The following is a 15,553-nucleotide window of genomic DNA, read 5'->3' as shown; positions in this document are numbered from 1 at the left end:
GTCTCATGCTTTGATCATTCACTTATAAGTTATGGAAAAAAGTTTCACTTTAAATTTCTCTTTCTCTCTCTTTCTTTTTCATTTTAATCTTTCTCTGAATAATTAAAGAAGATGGTTAAATCGAAAATGACTCTACCTTTATCTTTTCTATCTTGATATGTTTTAATTCAACTTTCCCATTTGACTCTCTGTAAAAAAAGAAAAGACAGAGAGAGATAAAAAAAAGTCTTTGTTTTGATTGATTGATGCTTTGCTGTACAAGTGTCGCTGATTTGTTGATAAGAAGAGGCTGCAAAGAGATCAACACAGCAAACACAGAGCTTTGCAAGTGTTTCTTCTTCTCTCACAAGTCAAAGACAGAGTATTAGTGGGTTTGAGCTCAAAGGGTCACTGTTTCTGTGTAGTAGTAGCGAGTTAAGGTGAGAATGGAGAGCACACTCAAGGAGATGAGGGACGGGGCTTCTGTGCTTGACATGGACCCCAAATCCACCGTCGGTGGTGGTGTTGAGGACATCTACGGTGAGGATACTGCTACCGAGGACCAGCTCGTCACCCCCTGGACTTTCTCCGTTGCCAGGTCACCACTTGTCTTTTTCATCATCATCTCTTTAATTACCTTGTTCTTTCATAATTTTTGTTTTTGTTTTTTTGGCTTAAAGCATCCATTAGTGTGTCTGATCACTGATGGAGTTTCAGTTAATCTGTTACGGGACCCACCAAAAGCTTAGCCTTAATGTTAATTTAATTATCTGATACTTTGTGAAGTAGTCCTGATATCTGAATTCTGGAACTTCCTTTTTAGTCTATGAGAATTGAGAAAGTTTACAATTTCGATTTTGTTTTTTTGTTTTTACCATTTTTCCATTTTGGGAAAGAAATAAAGTGCGAGGCTGCATAACCTTATATAGTTATATTTGTTCAAATTTGATGAATTTTGATGAATTTTGATCTGGATCACGTACAAAAATCACTTCCTCTGATATATGAGTAACAGGAAATAGGAATGTCTGTACAAATGTTATTGGAAAGTTTAACTTTTTATTGTTTTTCTTTTAATTTTTTGGTGGGTTGTGAATTTTTTATGCAGTGGGTATACCTTGCTGAGAGATCCCCAGTACAACAAAGGGCTTGCATTTACCGAGCATGAGAGGGACGCCCATTACTTGCGTGGTCTTCTGCCTCCAGCAACTTCGTCTCAACAACTTCAGGTTCCTGCATTAGTAATTTAGTGATACCACTTAGCTTGGTTTTCACTAGAAACTTAAACTTTTAAGTAGTCTAACATAGTATAATAAGAGTTTTGAATTTTTGATTTGGAGAGGTACTAAACCTATCATTCCCATTCTCCCAATAAAGTTATCTGTTAACTTGCATGTGAATTTGTGTGTTAGCTTGACATACATGGTAGTCCAACATGGTATAGCTCTTTTGTATAGTCATTGATAACACTGTTGACTTCTTGTCGGTCTTTTTCCCCAAATTTATTAACCAGGAGAAGAAGTTGATAAACAATATCCGACAATATCAAGTCCCACTGCAGAAATATATGGCCCTGACGGAACTCCAGGTAGTTTTTCTTTTACCAATTATCAATTTCATTTACAGTTGCTGTTATGGTTTTTGCAGTTGGTCTTGGACTCCATGTGATTGATACTGTTTCAAATGTGTTATGCAAATAGAAAAGGATGCATTTATGTAATGTGTTAAATGGAAACATGGACTTGTTTTACTCTTTACATTTTGCTGATTTAATTGTTCTACTCATTCAATTTGTTTTGGTTAACAGGAGAGGAATGAGAGGCTGTTCTACAAACTTCTCATTGATAATGTTGAGGAATTGCTCCCAGTTGTCTACACTCCAACTGTTGGTGAGGCTTGCCAGAAATATGGAAGCATCTTCAGGCGCCCTCAGGGTCTTTACATAAGTTTGAAAGAGAAGTATGACTATCTGTTTGCACCTTGATGTTTCACAGCATAAAGATCTGATAACATGAAAAAGTCCTTGACTTTACAGGGGTAAAATTCTCGAGGTATTGAAGAACTGGCCTGAGAGGAGTATTCAAGTTATTGTGGTGACTGATGGTGAGCGTATATTGGGACTTGGCGACCTAGGTTGTCAGGTAAGGTGTATGGAATAGTTTTCTTTAAATTATAGATATTTGGTAAAATAACCATAAAACTGGAAAGAAACTTGCCCTCACATGGCACTGTTGAGCATGTTTCAGGGGATGGGAATTCCAGTAGGAAAGTTGGCTTTATATACGGCACTTGGAGGAGTTCGTCCCTCAGCAGTAAGCTTTTTCCTATTTACTAATTACTCAATTGTGTTCACACAATATACTTGCTTCAAGACCACAAGTCCTACCTTTCTTTGTAAATTGTAACATGAAGTGACTGCATTGCGAATCAAGGAAAGATTGAAATGTTAACTCTAGTTGGATATCATAGAATATTTATTTCATTTTAATTAAAAATCCCTTGGACTTTCTTCTACAGTGTTTGCCTATAACCATTGATGTTGGGACAAATAATGAGCAGTTGCTGAAGGATGAGTTCTACATTGGGCTCAGACAAAAGAGGGCAACTGGGAAGGTTTTATAGCTTCTCCTGTACCTTACTGTAGTTTAGGTGCAAAATCTGTGAATCTTATAGTTCACCTCAATGATGAGACAGTTTTGACATTACCTGCAGGAGTATGCTGACCTTTTACATGAGTTCATGAGTGCTGTCAAGCAGAACTATGGGGAGAAAGTTCTTGTACAGGTAACATCTCGTATTACATCATAAATTCATAGGATTTCTGGAGTATAAATTTTTTCATGTATTTCTGAGGTTGTCTAGTCCATTTGGATTGAAATGTACAGTTTGAAGATTTTGCAAACCACAATGCTTTCGAGCTGCTGGCAAAATATGGGACAACTCATCTTGTGTTCAATGATGACATACAGGTACAAAGTAGATTACAGATGGAGCTTGCACTTTAGTGCTTGTATAATTACTTTTTTCCCCTGAACTATTGTTTCCTTGTTGCAGGGGACAGCAGCTGTAGTTCTTGCAGGGATTGTGGCAGCACTAAAGTTGATAGGTGGTAGACTGGCTGACCATAGGATTTTGTTCCTTGGTGCTGGGGAAGTAAGACTTTCGTTCATCGATATCTTTCTTCACTACTTCGTATTGGTGGCTTAGCATGTCCCTTATTAGGGAGAATTAAGAATGGTCTAACCTTAAAATATATTTCTCATCCTACTCTTGGTGCTTCATGATTTTAGGCTGGGACGGGTATAGCAGAGCTAATAGCTCTTGAGCTCTCAAAACAGGTATTAACTTCTTACAATCATATGCATGCCATGATGTTGCTATCTCTGGTTAAATGTAATTCTCCAACTGAGATGTGACAGACTAGATGATTGATCTATGATTTTCCTTCATTTATTTACTTTTGTTTGCCTCTTGTAGACAAAAACTCCTGTGGAAGAGACCCGTAAGAAGATCTGGCTTGTTGATTCAAAGGTGATAACATGCTCAATCAAGATTTATTTTTTCTTATTCTCTGTCATACTTTATTAAGCGAATGAATTATCTTGCAGGGATTAATTGTTAGCTCTCGTAAAGATTCCCTTCAGAATTTTAAGAAGCCTTGGGCTCATGAACATGAACCTGTTAAGGATCTCTTAAATGCTGTCAAGGTATGAATCATATGATAAATGTTTCTTTGTTTGAATTATGATGGATAATTTTTTTGTTAATTCTTGGTTTTTTATTGTACTACTACATTAGGCAATTAAACCAACAGTTCTTATTGGATCATCGGGTGTTGGACGGACATTTACAAAGGAAGTGATTGAGGCAGTATCCTCCTTCAATGAGGTACATGTGATTGAGGCAGTACCTATCCTTCCTTCTTTCCCCCATTTACTGTCTATCTTCTTATACATGTGGGACAAAATTTTCTGCATCGGTTTTATTGACATTGAGAAATTAATGATGCAGAAACCTCTCATTTTGGCTCTTTCCAACCCAACTTCACAGTCTGAATGTACTGCTGAAGAAGCTTATACTTGGAGTAAGGTACAAGATTTACTTCAGTTATGTCATTACCTGGTTGAGGATTGATTTTGAAAATAGATACCATGCAAAGAATGTTTGGTTACTCCATTTATGCAAGTGAAACCAACTTTTCTTCCATGTTTCTTGTCCTGCTCTCATTTCCAAGGGTCGTGCAATTTTTGCTAGCGGAAGTCCATTTGATCCTGTTGAGTACAATGGCAAAGTTTTTGTTCCTGGCCAGGTAATTATACAAATGTAAACTTATGTTTAACCTTGTAGTATAAAGACCAAATTGAAAAATATGGGCTGAGTATCAATGACCAAGATTTTGTGCTTTCCTTCTTCATTCAGTCCAACAATGCTTACATTTTCCCTGGATTGGGTCTTGGTTTGGTCATCTCTGGAGCAATCCGTGTGCATGATGATATGCTTCTCACAGCCGGTAAGTAGACAGCCTATTCTGAATGATATGATCTTTGAAAAAGCTTAGAATTTTTCCTCTTGCTGCATACAATGCCAATGACTGGATAAATTATCCTGAAATTTGTAATCAACTGTAATATAAGAGCATGAATGCTGACTTTCATTTTCCAACTTTTTTTGGTGCATCTCTTATAACAGCGGAAGCCTTGGGGAAGCAAGTTTCAAAGGAAAATGTCGATAAAGGGCTGATCTATCCACCATTCTCTGACATCAGAAAGATTTCTGCCCAAATAGCTGCTAATGTAGCAGCTAAGGCATATGAACTTGGTGAGTTTGTCTTTTCAGTATATGAATCTGACAGAAAAAAAATTGTCAATCAGTTCCATGCATTTATAATCTTTTCATCTTATGCTTTTGTAGGCGTGGCCACACGGCTCCCTCGCCCTGAGAATCTTGTGAAGTATGCTGAGAGTTGCATGTACAGTCCTCTCTATAGAAACTACCGTTGAACACATTTTTGTTGTGTTGTGCTTTACTTAGAAGCTTATTATCAAGCTTCGTGAAAATGGTGTTTTCTGAAGATGCATAGTTGTGTTATGCCACTTGGTGAAGGTGGTGTTTGTAAAATTAATGAACATGATGCTTGTAAACCCTGTGTTTTTTAAATTCAAATAAATATGTTAATTGTATTATTCCCCTATCTCACCTCTCACGCCGTGGTCAGTGCATAATTTGATTCCAATAACAGCTTATGTTGTTTGTTGCTTCCGTTATAGTTCTCAAAATGCTCAAATTCCCCCTAAAACTTCAGTCTCTATGAAAGACATAGAAACTTAGGATATAATTTTGGATATAAACATAAAATCGGGCATATAAAATATAAGCAGAAGATCTGAACTTTTCGTGTAGGTTACTCCTACAGTCTTAGAAAATCCATGCACGTTGGAATCTATGAGTTGTCAATTTTCTCGTTTCTCTCCTCTATTGTTGGCCTCAAAGGGAATGCGCACGCTGTCACACCACTCTTTTGGAGCAAATGGTGGCACTGGCACCCAAATACGAAGGTGGTGCGGTGGTGGTGGTGGTGGGTTGTTTTGTCGTCTTCAATCCTTTTTCGATCATCATTGGAAAGAAAGAAGGAAAAAGAGGGGACTCTACCCCCACCATTATCACACTAATTTGGTTAAAGGCCAAGTAAAGCTAAAGCCTAAAGTGTTATCCTTAATCCTTAAAGGTAGTGCGTTGTTCAATTATTACCTAGTGCCATTTTAATGAAATAATGACGAGAGTCCTTTGAAGTTTGAACGTGGAGAAAAGATTGGTGGCCAAGGATAAAGGACTCCACAACTGTTTTACAAGTTAACAATTATGAATTTGTGAGAGAGTTGTTCCCGGTTTTTTTTTTATGCAGAACAAAAGGTGCAGTACATAGAATTCTTGATTTTATAAAAATGCAGGGGTAGTACACTTAATTTTAGAACAACAATACGTTTTTCATTGGACATCAAGTTTCAGAGACAATTTTCAACCAGGTCAGGTAGGTATTGAATCTACAATAAAAATGGTTTAAATTTTTTGGCTGGTAGGATGCCAAGCCATAACATTATATGAATTTACAGGGGATACAATAGTCCTGTGTCAGCGGACTACAAGTGTGAGTGGGAGCCATCTTGAAAACTGATGCAACTCATTATCAAGTACAACAATTGTGGAACCATCTGAAAACTTATACTAGCTATATCTTAGAAGGGTATTCATCTCCGATTGCAGAAACTGTGACAAACTTATTTTTCATGTTCCTTGTAGATTCTCAGATCAGCATGAGTATCCTTGTACCGCTGACTCATGTAAGTGTGACAAAAGATTGGAGGAAACCTGGAAAGTAGACAAATGTAGAAATGCAATTAACAGTAGTAAGAAATATCATTTCAAATGCTTATGATTCTACTTTTAAAACTGCCACTCTTCTGGCCACATACATTGTCGATGATGCATATCTTATGAACATAGTCAAATGGTGTAATTGGCCCATGAGTATTCATTCAACCGAGGCCCCTTACTGTTCCGTGTACCGCTAAGGCCAATAGGCCTCAAATATAGATCAACTATCATATAACTATTGTCAACCGTTTTCATCAGAAATGAGAGCTTACTTGGGAGGGTTTTTTTCTGATTTGCAGGTAGGCAGGCACTCAACAAGACAATCATGACTAGGTTCTACAAAGTATGCAATCTGCCCAAAAAAATTATAAAAGAAATGAGATATACCAAGTTCCATTAGAAAGAAAAGAATGTGCTGTAATTGGAAAAAGAAAGGAATTGAGCCAATGAACAAGTTAAGGCACAGATAAAATAAGTCAAATTGAAGGTATACCATTTGAATCAGATAATGGAAATAATGAACAACAGAACCTTAGACATTTCATTCACGCATCATCTAAATGCTGAAAAATGATATAACCTTGTACACCACTCAACAGGAAAAGGAAAAGAAAAGGGTTCAAAAGAAGAAAAGGGGCCATACAGAGTATCTCTCTTGACCGTTCCCTACAACTCTATGCAATGTGGACCTGAGCATAAAAAACAAAGCACATAAGCGTGTCATACAATAGAAGGATCCAAGAATTCCAAAAGGAAAATGCACATATGATTTAAAGAGCCAAATGAATTGCACAGCTCCTGAATTTTGCCAGCATTTATCATCTATGAATAAATAAATGCAGTTTGGAGTGTTGTTACAACTAAGAGAGATGTACAGTACTTGAAAATACAGTTGCTCCAGCGTTCTAGCAAGTCACCAAGATTCACTATAAATGCTCTGAAAAGGTAAACAGCAAGATAATGTTACCACTCTGAATTAAAAAAGGTGTCTTTGCATTATATCTGTCATTAAAGTTATTTTATGGTGGCATCTGTTATTTTTCACTCTTCTATATAGTGAAAGCTTCAAAACAAGTTACCAGCAAGTGACTTAAGCCACTTTAATTATCATTGGTAGAATGACTAACCCTTTTATTGGTGGTACATATTCCCATACTTGAGGTTGAACATCCTTATCCTTGCATATCTGCAAAGAGATATGGATATTGGAATAACAAACTAATTATGCAAAGGTACTACAGCTATACCAGCCTTCTTAATAACGGTCACATAGCTGAAGTTCACAGCAGCCTTCTTACCTGGAGGCCTAAGACATCATCTGTTGCCAAGAGGGTAATATGACCAAAGTCAGTGTGAGCTCCAGCTCCAAAAATTCCACTCAATGGATCAGATATTTGACCTGTATTAAAAGTGAACACCATTTAGTTAGTTAAATTAATTGTAGCATTCATAATAAGGCTCCAATGCTTTTGATTGAAATTTGACCTTCATAGCGTAGTAGGCGCAATGTTGCCATGGGTTCACCAAGCATTTCTGGTTTATCAAAGAAATGAATGTCAAGATCAAGAGCAAGGGCTATGAGCCTAGAAACTGCTTTAGCCACCTCCCTGAAATGATGTACAGGAAAAAAGTTGATACCCTCTACCTTTCAACCCAGTGTATATAAATCATTCATTCTAGAAAGAAGTAATCTAAAGGAAAGGTGGTAAATGATCATAAAAAGTTTGGAAAAGCCTTGAGAGACATTTGGACTGACCATAAGTTTAACAACCTTCTAACTAACAAAAAGGATATCCTCATTGCAATTAGGTACTGTTGAACAAAACTCCAAAGTTGGCTGAAGATATGGAATTTAAGCAGGGAAAAACAGTAATTTCTCACGTGGGAGAAACGTTGAATCACATGCTTGTGGGCACATATATACAAGTATTCCCATCCAATGAAACATAGGTTTTTGTCTAGTATTAGTGTGCAACTTACAGTGCTTGTCTATGATACTCCTCCATGGTGTCCCTCCACCCAGGCAACAGATCTACAAGGACAACAAAAAGCATAAAAAGATCAATAACACACTTCTAGTTCTAGTTCTAGATGCTCAAAGACCCATAACACAAAAAGAGCATAAAGTGACTGGATCCGCAAACCGGTATGAACAAACCAACTTTTGCTAGAAATCAGCCATTCAATTCTACCGACTCGGTTACCTGGTTCAGGCCAAACATTAGGCCCATAAAATGGCTTTTGCGCTTTTGGGTCATCTTCAGGTACCTCGACTCCAATATAATACCCCTCTTTGTAATCCCCTACTCAACGAACAAGAACTAATTTTTACAAAAAAGAACAAAGACCCAGAATTTCAATCATGGAAAAACAACCAGCAAGAGTGTTTCCGAGTGATATGACAAACCGTGTAGTTGTTTTTCAGGGTCCAGAAGCTCGTCGTGAACAGGGGTATATCCCCTGTACTTCTCGTTCCTCAAAAGCTTCATTTTTGCACTCAATGGTAAGCTGAACAACCTCCTGCTCTGCTCAAACACCTCGTCCATGAACTGCTGGCTTATTCCATGATTTACCACGTAGAAGAAACCGCAATCCAAACACGCCTAAACCCGGAATTTGATTGATTTGTATGAATTAGTTGTTTTCTCCACTAATCAAATTAAAAAATTAAACCAAAAAAAAAAAAGTTGAAAAACTTATGTGGGAACCTGTTTGAGTAAAACAACAGATTGGTGTATATCGGAGCTTGAGAGATCGATACAATTGAGGGATGAGACTCTTGCGGCAGCTTCGGTGACACTGACACCGTTGGTGATTGGGTTCTCCATTGCCCAAGAAACTGAACAACCGGGAATCGAGAATGGAGCCTGCGCGCAGGATAAGCTTTTTCCTTTTCCAACCAAGATATGATGCAAATACGCGTAGTTTGTTTGTTTACGTGGGATGTCTATGTCTTCCTCCTCACCGCTGCTTCCACATGTTAACTGTAAACAATCATAAAATCATTTATAGTTTCTGTACAATTTATTTTCTTAGTTATCCATATATACTACCTTTAAATTATGCCATATTTAACATTTGCTTTCCTTCCATATTAAAATTTTTACACTTTATTTCCTAAATTCAATTCCGTTAAATATTTTACCCTAAGAACGTTTAAAAATCAATGTTCCTTTTAGTTTTGTACATGTGGTACTATGTTGGCATCACCTAACATTTTGTCTAAGAGTATCTTCATATTAAGTGTACATAGTATCTGAAAATTAGAAGACAAAAATGCCCTCAAATAAAAAGCCACGTTGTGCCAACATTGTGTTATGCTTGCAAAACTGGCTGAGAAGTTTATTTTTAATGATTTTAGGGTAAATTGTTCATCGGAATTAAGTTTGAGAGTAAAATGTCTAAAAATTTAGTTTGTCAGACACAATGTCAAGTATAGCATAGTTTAGGGGTGATATATGTAGTTAGTCCTTTAACAAACAAGGACAAACCTGGAAACTTCTGTCCACAAATTAGGGGACTGGGTATCCAGAATTCCAGATATCAGGCTCGGGTGCCACGTGGCCCATATGGGTTGGTTGGCCTATTTTCCCTTTGGGCCAAAATGGGAATGGAAGCTGTCCTTTTGGATTAGGGGCCGTCATCTATAGAGGCATGAATTTGGCCTATCTACTTGTTGTCAAAATATATATAATGTATATATTGTCATTCCATCTGTCATATCAATTTGATCATCTATTCATCTCTAAGTTGAGTTAGTCTTCAATGGGGCATGCCCATTACAATGGCGGCATCTATCACATGAGGTGGGACTCACATGAACCATACAAGATTTAGTCTCTCTAAGTTTGTTTATTGGGACCAGGATCCTCTACCTGGTTTTTCCCTGCCCGTTTATACCAAACTTCTAATCTTGGCCATCCGTTTATTAATAAGATGATGAATATTCAACGTTACTTGCTGAAAAGGGAAAGGATATGATAATATTCACCATTTGACCAAGTGATGGGAATATATTGGCCCTCAAAGCTTATTTGTCATTGTCCTATTAATTCTTTCTAATATGTTCACATTCTATATTGATAAAAAAAAAAGACAATATTGGTGATCAAATCCATGATAAATAAGGGCTACCTCAAAGGCTCAAAGCTTACAAATAATATTTTCCTAACAATAAATTACTTATGGCTTTATGGGACATTGAATATATGCATATTGCTTACTTGAAAAACAAGTCTCTTCTTTGGCCCAAAAAAGAAAAAGAAAAAAACAAGTCTCTTCTGTCGCCTATCTGGCAAAGGAAATTCAATTTTCCGATCAAGCCTTCCAAGTCAACTAAGATTGTATTTGGATGAAGTAATTTTAGTTTTCATAGAAATTCATAAATGATGAAATTTAAAATTTCATCATTAAATTTTAATTAATTGCATTTTTTATTGTTTGGATATATGTATGTAGAATTTAGAAAATGACAAAAATTACAAATTTCATTGTTTGAGTAACGGATGTTATTTAAAAATTTAAATAGTGCAGTGGTAAAAAAAAAATTAAATAATTGCAGGAGCTAGAGTTCCCAGTTTTAGGGATGCTTCATGGCTAATATTGATTGATATGAGCTTGTTTCATGCCATTATAGCTGAAAAAGTCGTTAAACCCATGTCGTAACACACACACACACACATATATATATATATATATATACACTCACAGACTCATGTCGTAATATATATATATATACCCATATTAATTAATATGGGTGGGTATATATACTCACACACATATTGATTAATATGTTCACAGAACTTGAACATACCCATGTCATAGCATATATATATATATATTCACTGACCATCGTAAGTCGTGATTAGATTGTGGGCTAACATATATATATATATAATTATTCCTCTACCTATAAATTTTATTTGCAATCTTTTATAAACCTATGTCTCAATTCACGCAGAAAAAATTCATAGATTAACCATCAAATCATATTATAAATCAGAGAAAAAAAAACTCATGAGTATTTGTAGTGAAATAAAATTAACATACGTGAGAAGGGAAACAAACCAGCAAATCTCTTCAGCATAGCACCATGGTGACTGATCTGGTTGGGTTTTTGTAGTTCTGCTTATATTTTTGTAAGGACCGGGTTGCTTTGAGATGTAGAGAAGCACCTATGTACCTACGTTTGTTTCTTGGGCGGGAAGGAAAAATAATTCCCGCTTGTTTTTATGAGTAATTTTGTTTTTTTAGAATTCCAAAATTTATTCCCACTTGGAAAAGAGAATTCATGTTTGCATAAGAATTGTAAAATGACGACTATTTTGTTGGAATTTAAACTCAGGATTTCAGCTCTGTAAATTTCACAAATATTTTCTTCGTAATTTGTGAATTTTCCTATTAATTTGGCCAAATACGGAACTTTTAATTTTCTACGCGTGAAATACTGACTTTTTTTTGAATCCTAAGTTTTTTTTCTGCATCCAAACACACTGTAAGAGAATTGGCTAGAAGCAGAGGAATATAAAATGACTTGCAAGTTTGCTGTTTCTCATCGGCAGAAATATTTTTTCCAACCCCAAGGCCATTCCTTTGCCCATTCTAGTAGATTTATAGTTTTAGTTCATCAAAATTTGAAATCTTGAAGATAAAAACTTCACACTCCTACCTGATTGAGAAGCTCATTATGTTGCCCCCGAGTTGATGGCACGTGGGGATGCTCATTTTTCGTATGGGATTGCCGACAATTTGGATGACTGATGTAGAACAAATGGCAGAACGGTTCATGCAACAACTCGACCGCCAGAAAAAACCTTGAGATTTCTCTCATTTCTCTGGTGGATTCCAGATTATTTCTTAGGGATTAACGCTGGTTTTCCCTAATATTTCTTAATTGCGTGTTACGCTGCGTCAATGACCCAAAATATGAACACTAGAAATATTGGTCAAGCCCCCTAGAAACAAAGTGAGGTTTCATCTTTTCTATGCTGGTCTAACAGTTTTCTTTCCTTGTGAATCGGGAATGAACATAATCTAGTTTTTTTCCCCTCTTTTGGTGAGCCTTAATCGAGTGTTAATGCTTTTAACTGTTTCCGCATGCATCAATTGAGGATGTTTTAAGTGTAGTAGCAGGCGAGGATTTGGGTGAAAATATCAACTTAGACCTCTGATTTACATGGCGAGTTGTAGCCTACTGAAACTGCAGGTAGGACTTGTTTTCTGATTTCAGAGACTTCTTTTTCTTTTCTGAAGCTGGAATGGATTTGATGAGGCATGCATATCTGTTTGAGAAGCCTGCAGTTTGGGGTGTTGGAGAAAGTGATAAAGAAAATTTGCTACAATGTGATGAGCTGTCTCAAGGCTGAAAAGGTTTAAACAACTTTGCTGACTCCATCAAGGCTTGAAGCCTGTTGTCAAGTGTAATAAATACACTCTACAAATTAATGACATGATACTGAGTTATGACAAAATCTCATCTTCCTCATTTACATGGTGTGCATTAGATGGAAAGACAATCTAATTAATTTCATCTATTTTTTAGTCATTCTAGTTTTATCTTTAATTTGATGGACATCCATTCTTGGCTATAAAAATGTTAATATCTTTCTTGAGGCCAGCCAGACAGATGTCCAAAAAAAGCAATGGGAAATTCTATATGCACTTCCTTAATGCTCGCTATACCCCTAATAATTTTAATTACAAAATTTAAAAAAAGAAAAAACTCACCCCGATCGACCCCTGTCCTCTCTTTTTGGTGACCCCTCTCCGCCTGCCGCCACCCATCTCCCTCGGACCCTCTCTCTCTTGCTTACAGGTGCAGTCTCATAATGACATTAGCAACCCCCGCATTCAGATTGGAGGTCCTTGATCATACCATGCATGACCTCATCAGGTGAAGATCTTGGGTTTCTAATATTGTAAGTTTATATAATGGTATTTTATGAGTCAGATAGCCATAGCAAATTATGCAACCCCATATTCAATATTCAATATTCAATGCTCAATGGGATATGATCATTACAATGAAAAAAATCATGAAATTTAGTGTATAAATCATATAACGATGTTAATTAACGAGTTGAGTTTTGAGGAAGGTAGACCTCAAGGTCCTCAACCTCTTGTCTTGGTTCCATGCATCATATGTTTTTTGTTTGGGTCGACTGATTAACTGGCACCCAAATTAGTCAAGCTAGCTCCATGAGTCCCATCTGGTAACAAATTTTCTTCTAGAACCAACAGGAAACACATTATTCTCTCACATCCTGTCATTAATTTCCCAATCCTACCTCGAGAGTAGTTCAAGCAGATTTCTTTCGTCCCATGTTTACATTCAAAATAACAAATTAACAAAAAAGAAAAATAGAAGCACAAAAGAAAGGCAAGTTCACATTAACCTAATTAATGCTTGCATGAAAAGAAATGCAATTCCTAAAAGGATTAGAACTCTGTCTAAATGAACCTGATTCCTTGCATGAAAAGAAAGGCATGCAATTCGATCATAAAAGGATTAGAACTCGATCTGTCTGATGTCTCTAATGTCTCTAATGTACACTCCATTAGTACCCGGCCACCATCGATCACCTGTCTTTATTATTTCTTTTTTTTTTCCAATGGCTTCTTTGCCATCTCTTCCATCCGATATGTGTTTCGAGATCCTAACAAGAACATCCCTCGAAACTCTAGGCCGCTGCAGACTCGTTTCAAAGGAGTGGAACCACACCACCTACGACTCAAACTTCTTTAAACAATTTGTTGAAAGAACCAACGTGGTATCCGGCTTCTTCGTGCAGAGCAAGATACCCAACGGATATTTATCGACGTTTGTGCCCATCGTTCCTAACAATGACAATGATTCGGATTCTTCTTGTAAACTTTCACTCAGTTTTTTGCCCTTTCCAGCTGTTAAGATTGAAGCTGGCCATCAAGGCATGCTTGTTTGTGTGAGCAACAAAAATTGGAAGATTCCTCGCTACCTAGTATGCAAGCCAACCACTAAACAGTGGACAGAGATACCAAACCCAAAGACAAGGTACTCTACTGAGGCCACTGCCATACTTGTGCTGAAATCCAAACCAAGTTTGAGGTACAGGATTGTTCGGTTTTCAAGACCCAAGTCTCTATGCTTCACCTACAAGTCCCAACCGTACAACAATCTTAGATGCGAGGTATTTGATTCAAACTCTTGGGCATGGAAGCAATTGAAAGATGTATGTTTGCCTTACTGTGTTTACTTAACCAAGAAACCTGCTGTGTCAGCATGTGGTGGGCTCCATTGGCTTCTCACAGATAACCAAATATTTTCTTTTTATGCGGACAAAGAATGTTAATTGGGAAATATTTGGGTTACCAAACACAGTAGGATATATTGAGTATATTGAGCTGATGGAGTATCAAGGTAAGCTTGGTTTGATTATCCGCAACAAAGGATATGAGTTCATTGATCTGTGGGTTATAGAAGATTATAAGAATAAAATATGGAGGAAAAGACAAAAATTGAGTATCAGAGCTCTTAATGAAAAGCCGTACCCTTCTCCTGCAGCCCTTTGCAACAGTGATGTTATACTGATGAAGGGACCCTAGCTATGAAGTAATATTTTATAACTTCAAAGATAACAATTCCAAGATAACTCGCTTAGTGAATCAGCCGCATCAAATTTTCCTATTACAATCGAATTCGGAGGGTGCTGCTTTGAGGAGGAATGTCTCATTATATTTGAAAACAAAATCTAAACTTGGAAGTTTTACTAAGCGTCACTATAGACACCTACTTATTCAGAATATAGCGAATCCCACTTTTTAGAGAAAATTACAGATTTGGTCCACTTATTTTATACCTAGTTCAATTTTGGTTCATAATCTTTTTTAAGTTCTGTTTTGGTCCACTAATTGTTTCATTTGTTCAGTAAAGGTCCAGATTTGTGACTTTAAATCCTTTGGGTTGTGTTTTCTTCAATTATAATTGAACTATAAGTTATATTTCATCATTTCTTAGTCATAAAAACAAATTTGGAGTATTATAATCTAAAAGAATTGAGATTAGGTGAAGTTTGAAAAATTGGCAGTTTCGGGTACCCTACTTTGGGGTCAATTATCTTAAGTTTTAGAACTCCAATTTGAATGATTTTTATATGGTTGTAAAAAAGAAATACATAGCTTTAAAACAAGTATATGTTCGCTGAATTTGGGTGAGATTTGATAGGAT

General features: G+C 36.6%; 3 protein-coding genes across 3 annotated transcripts; 2 read left to right on the top strand and 1 right to left on the bottom strand.

Moving 5' to 3' along the window:
- The first annotated feature begins 109 nt into the window (after window positions 1-109).
- Window positions 110-5,168, top strand: LOC147285386 (NADP-dependent malic enzyme). Its single transcript, XM_086243028.1, has 19 exons — window positions 110-577; window positions 1,088-1,208; window positions 1,493-1,567; window positions 1,787-1,938; window positions 2,015-2,120; window positions 2,226-2,291; window positions 2,497-2,592; window positions 2,692-2,763; window positions 2,865-2,948; window positions 3,034-3,132; window positions 3,270-3,317; window positions 3,457-3,510; window positions 3,588-3,686; window positions 3,778-3,867; window positions 3,991-4,068; window positions 4,214-4,288; window positions 4,399-4,489; window positions 4,669-4,797; window positions 4,891-5,168. Exons 1-19 carry the CDS (start codon window positions 426-428, stop codon window positions 4,977-4,979), a joined length of 1,776 nt encoding a protein of 591 aa, XP_086099154.1. The 5' UTR covers window positions 110-425; the 3' UTR covers window positions 4,980-5,168.
- Window positions 5,169-5,988: 820 nt separating this feature from the next.
- LOC147285385 (2-oxoglutarate (2OG) and Fe(II)-dependent oxygenase superfamily protein) lies at window positions 5,989-9,341 on the bottom strand. Its single transcript, XM_086243396.1, has 11 exons — window positions 9,060-9,341; window positions 8,759-8,954; window positions 8,556-8,654; window positions 8,332-8,383; window positions 7,837-7,958; window positions 7,650-7,750; window positions 7,479-7,537; window positions 7,232-7,288; window positions 6,995-7,040; window positions 6,624-6,703; window positions 5,989-6,345 (listed from the first exon to the last, which is right to left on the bottom strand). The coding sequence occupies exons 1-11, from the start codon at window positions 9,177-9,179 to the stop codon at window positions 6,255-6,257; spliced, it is 1,023 nt and encodes a 340-aa protein (XP_086099522.1). The 5' UTR covers window positions 9,180-9,341; the 3' UTR covers window positions 5,989-6,254.
- A 4,644-nt stretch (window positions 9,342-13,985) lies between these two features.
- On the top strand, window positions 13,986-14,931 carry LOC147285384 (F-box protein At5g41720-like). The gene is made up of 2 exons (XM_086245791.1): window positions 13,986-14,516; window positions 14,608-14,931. Exons 1-2 carry the CDS (start codon window positions 13,992-13,994, stop codon window positions 14,929-14,931), a joined length of 849 nt encoding a protein of 282 aa, XP_086101917.1. The 5' UTR covers window positions 13,986-13,991.
- The last annotated feature ends 622 nt before the right edge of the window (window positions 14,932-15,553 follow it).

The sequence above is a fragment of the Dryas octopetala genome, chromosome 5 (genome assembly GCF_963921425.1).
Source record: "Dryas octopetala chromosome 5, drDryOcto1.1, whole genome shotgun sequence".
Taxonomy (NCBI): Eukaryota; Viridiplantae; Streptophyta; class Magnoliopsida; order Rosales; family Rosaceae; genus Dryas; species Dryas octopetala.
The sequence above is the reverse complement of the archived record's forward strand: the minus strand, read 5'-3'. Positions and strand labels throughout refer to the sequence as shown.

What these genes read in the sequence shown, in the direction of transcription:
- LOC147285386 (XM_086243028.1), top strand. Translation starts at nt 426, where the DNA reads ATGGAGAGCACACTCAAGGAGATGAGGGACGGGGCTTCTGTGCTTGAC. An exon ending in TGTTCAATGATGACATACAG is followed by an intron (nt 2,949 to 3,033) that starts GTACAAAGTAGA and finishes TCCTTGTTGCAG; the next exon opens with GGGACAGCAGCTGTAGTTCT. An exon ending in TGATATGCTTCTCACAGCCG is followed by an intron (nt 4,490 to 4,668) that starts GTAAGTAGACAG and finishes CTCTTATAACAG; the next exon opens with CGGAAGCCTTGGGGAAGCAA.
- LOC147285385 (XM_086243396.1), bottom strand. Translation starts at nt 9,179, where the DNA reads ATGGAGAACCCAATCACCAACGGTGTCAGTGTCACCGAAGCTGCCGCA. An exon ending in TAATGTTTGGCCTGAACCAG is followed by an intron (nt 8,384 to 8,555) that starts GTAACCGAGTCG and finishes TTGTCCTTGTAG; the next exon opens with ATCTGTTGCCTGGGTGGAGG. An exon ending in ACGGTCAAGAGAGATACTCT is followed by an intron (nt 6,704 to 6,994) that starts GTATGGCCCCTT and finishes TTTTTTGGGCAG; the next exon opens with ATTGCATACTTTGTAGAACC.
- LOC147285384 (XM_086245791.1), top strand. Translation starts at nt 13,992, where the DNA reads ATGTGTTTCGAGATCCTAACAAGAACATCCCTCGAAACTCTAGGCCGC. An exon ending in ACAACAATCTTAGATGCGAG is followed by an intron (nt 14,517 to 14,607) that starts GTATTTGATTCA and finishes CTGCTGTGTCAG; the next exon opens with CATGTGGTGGGCTCCATTGG.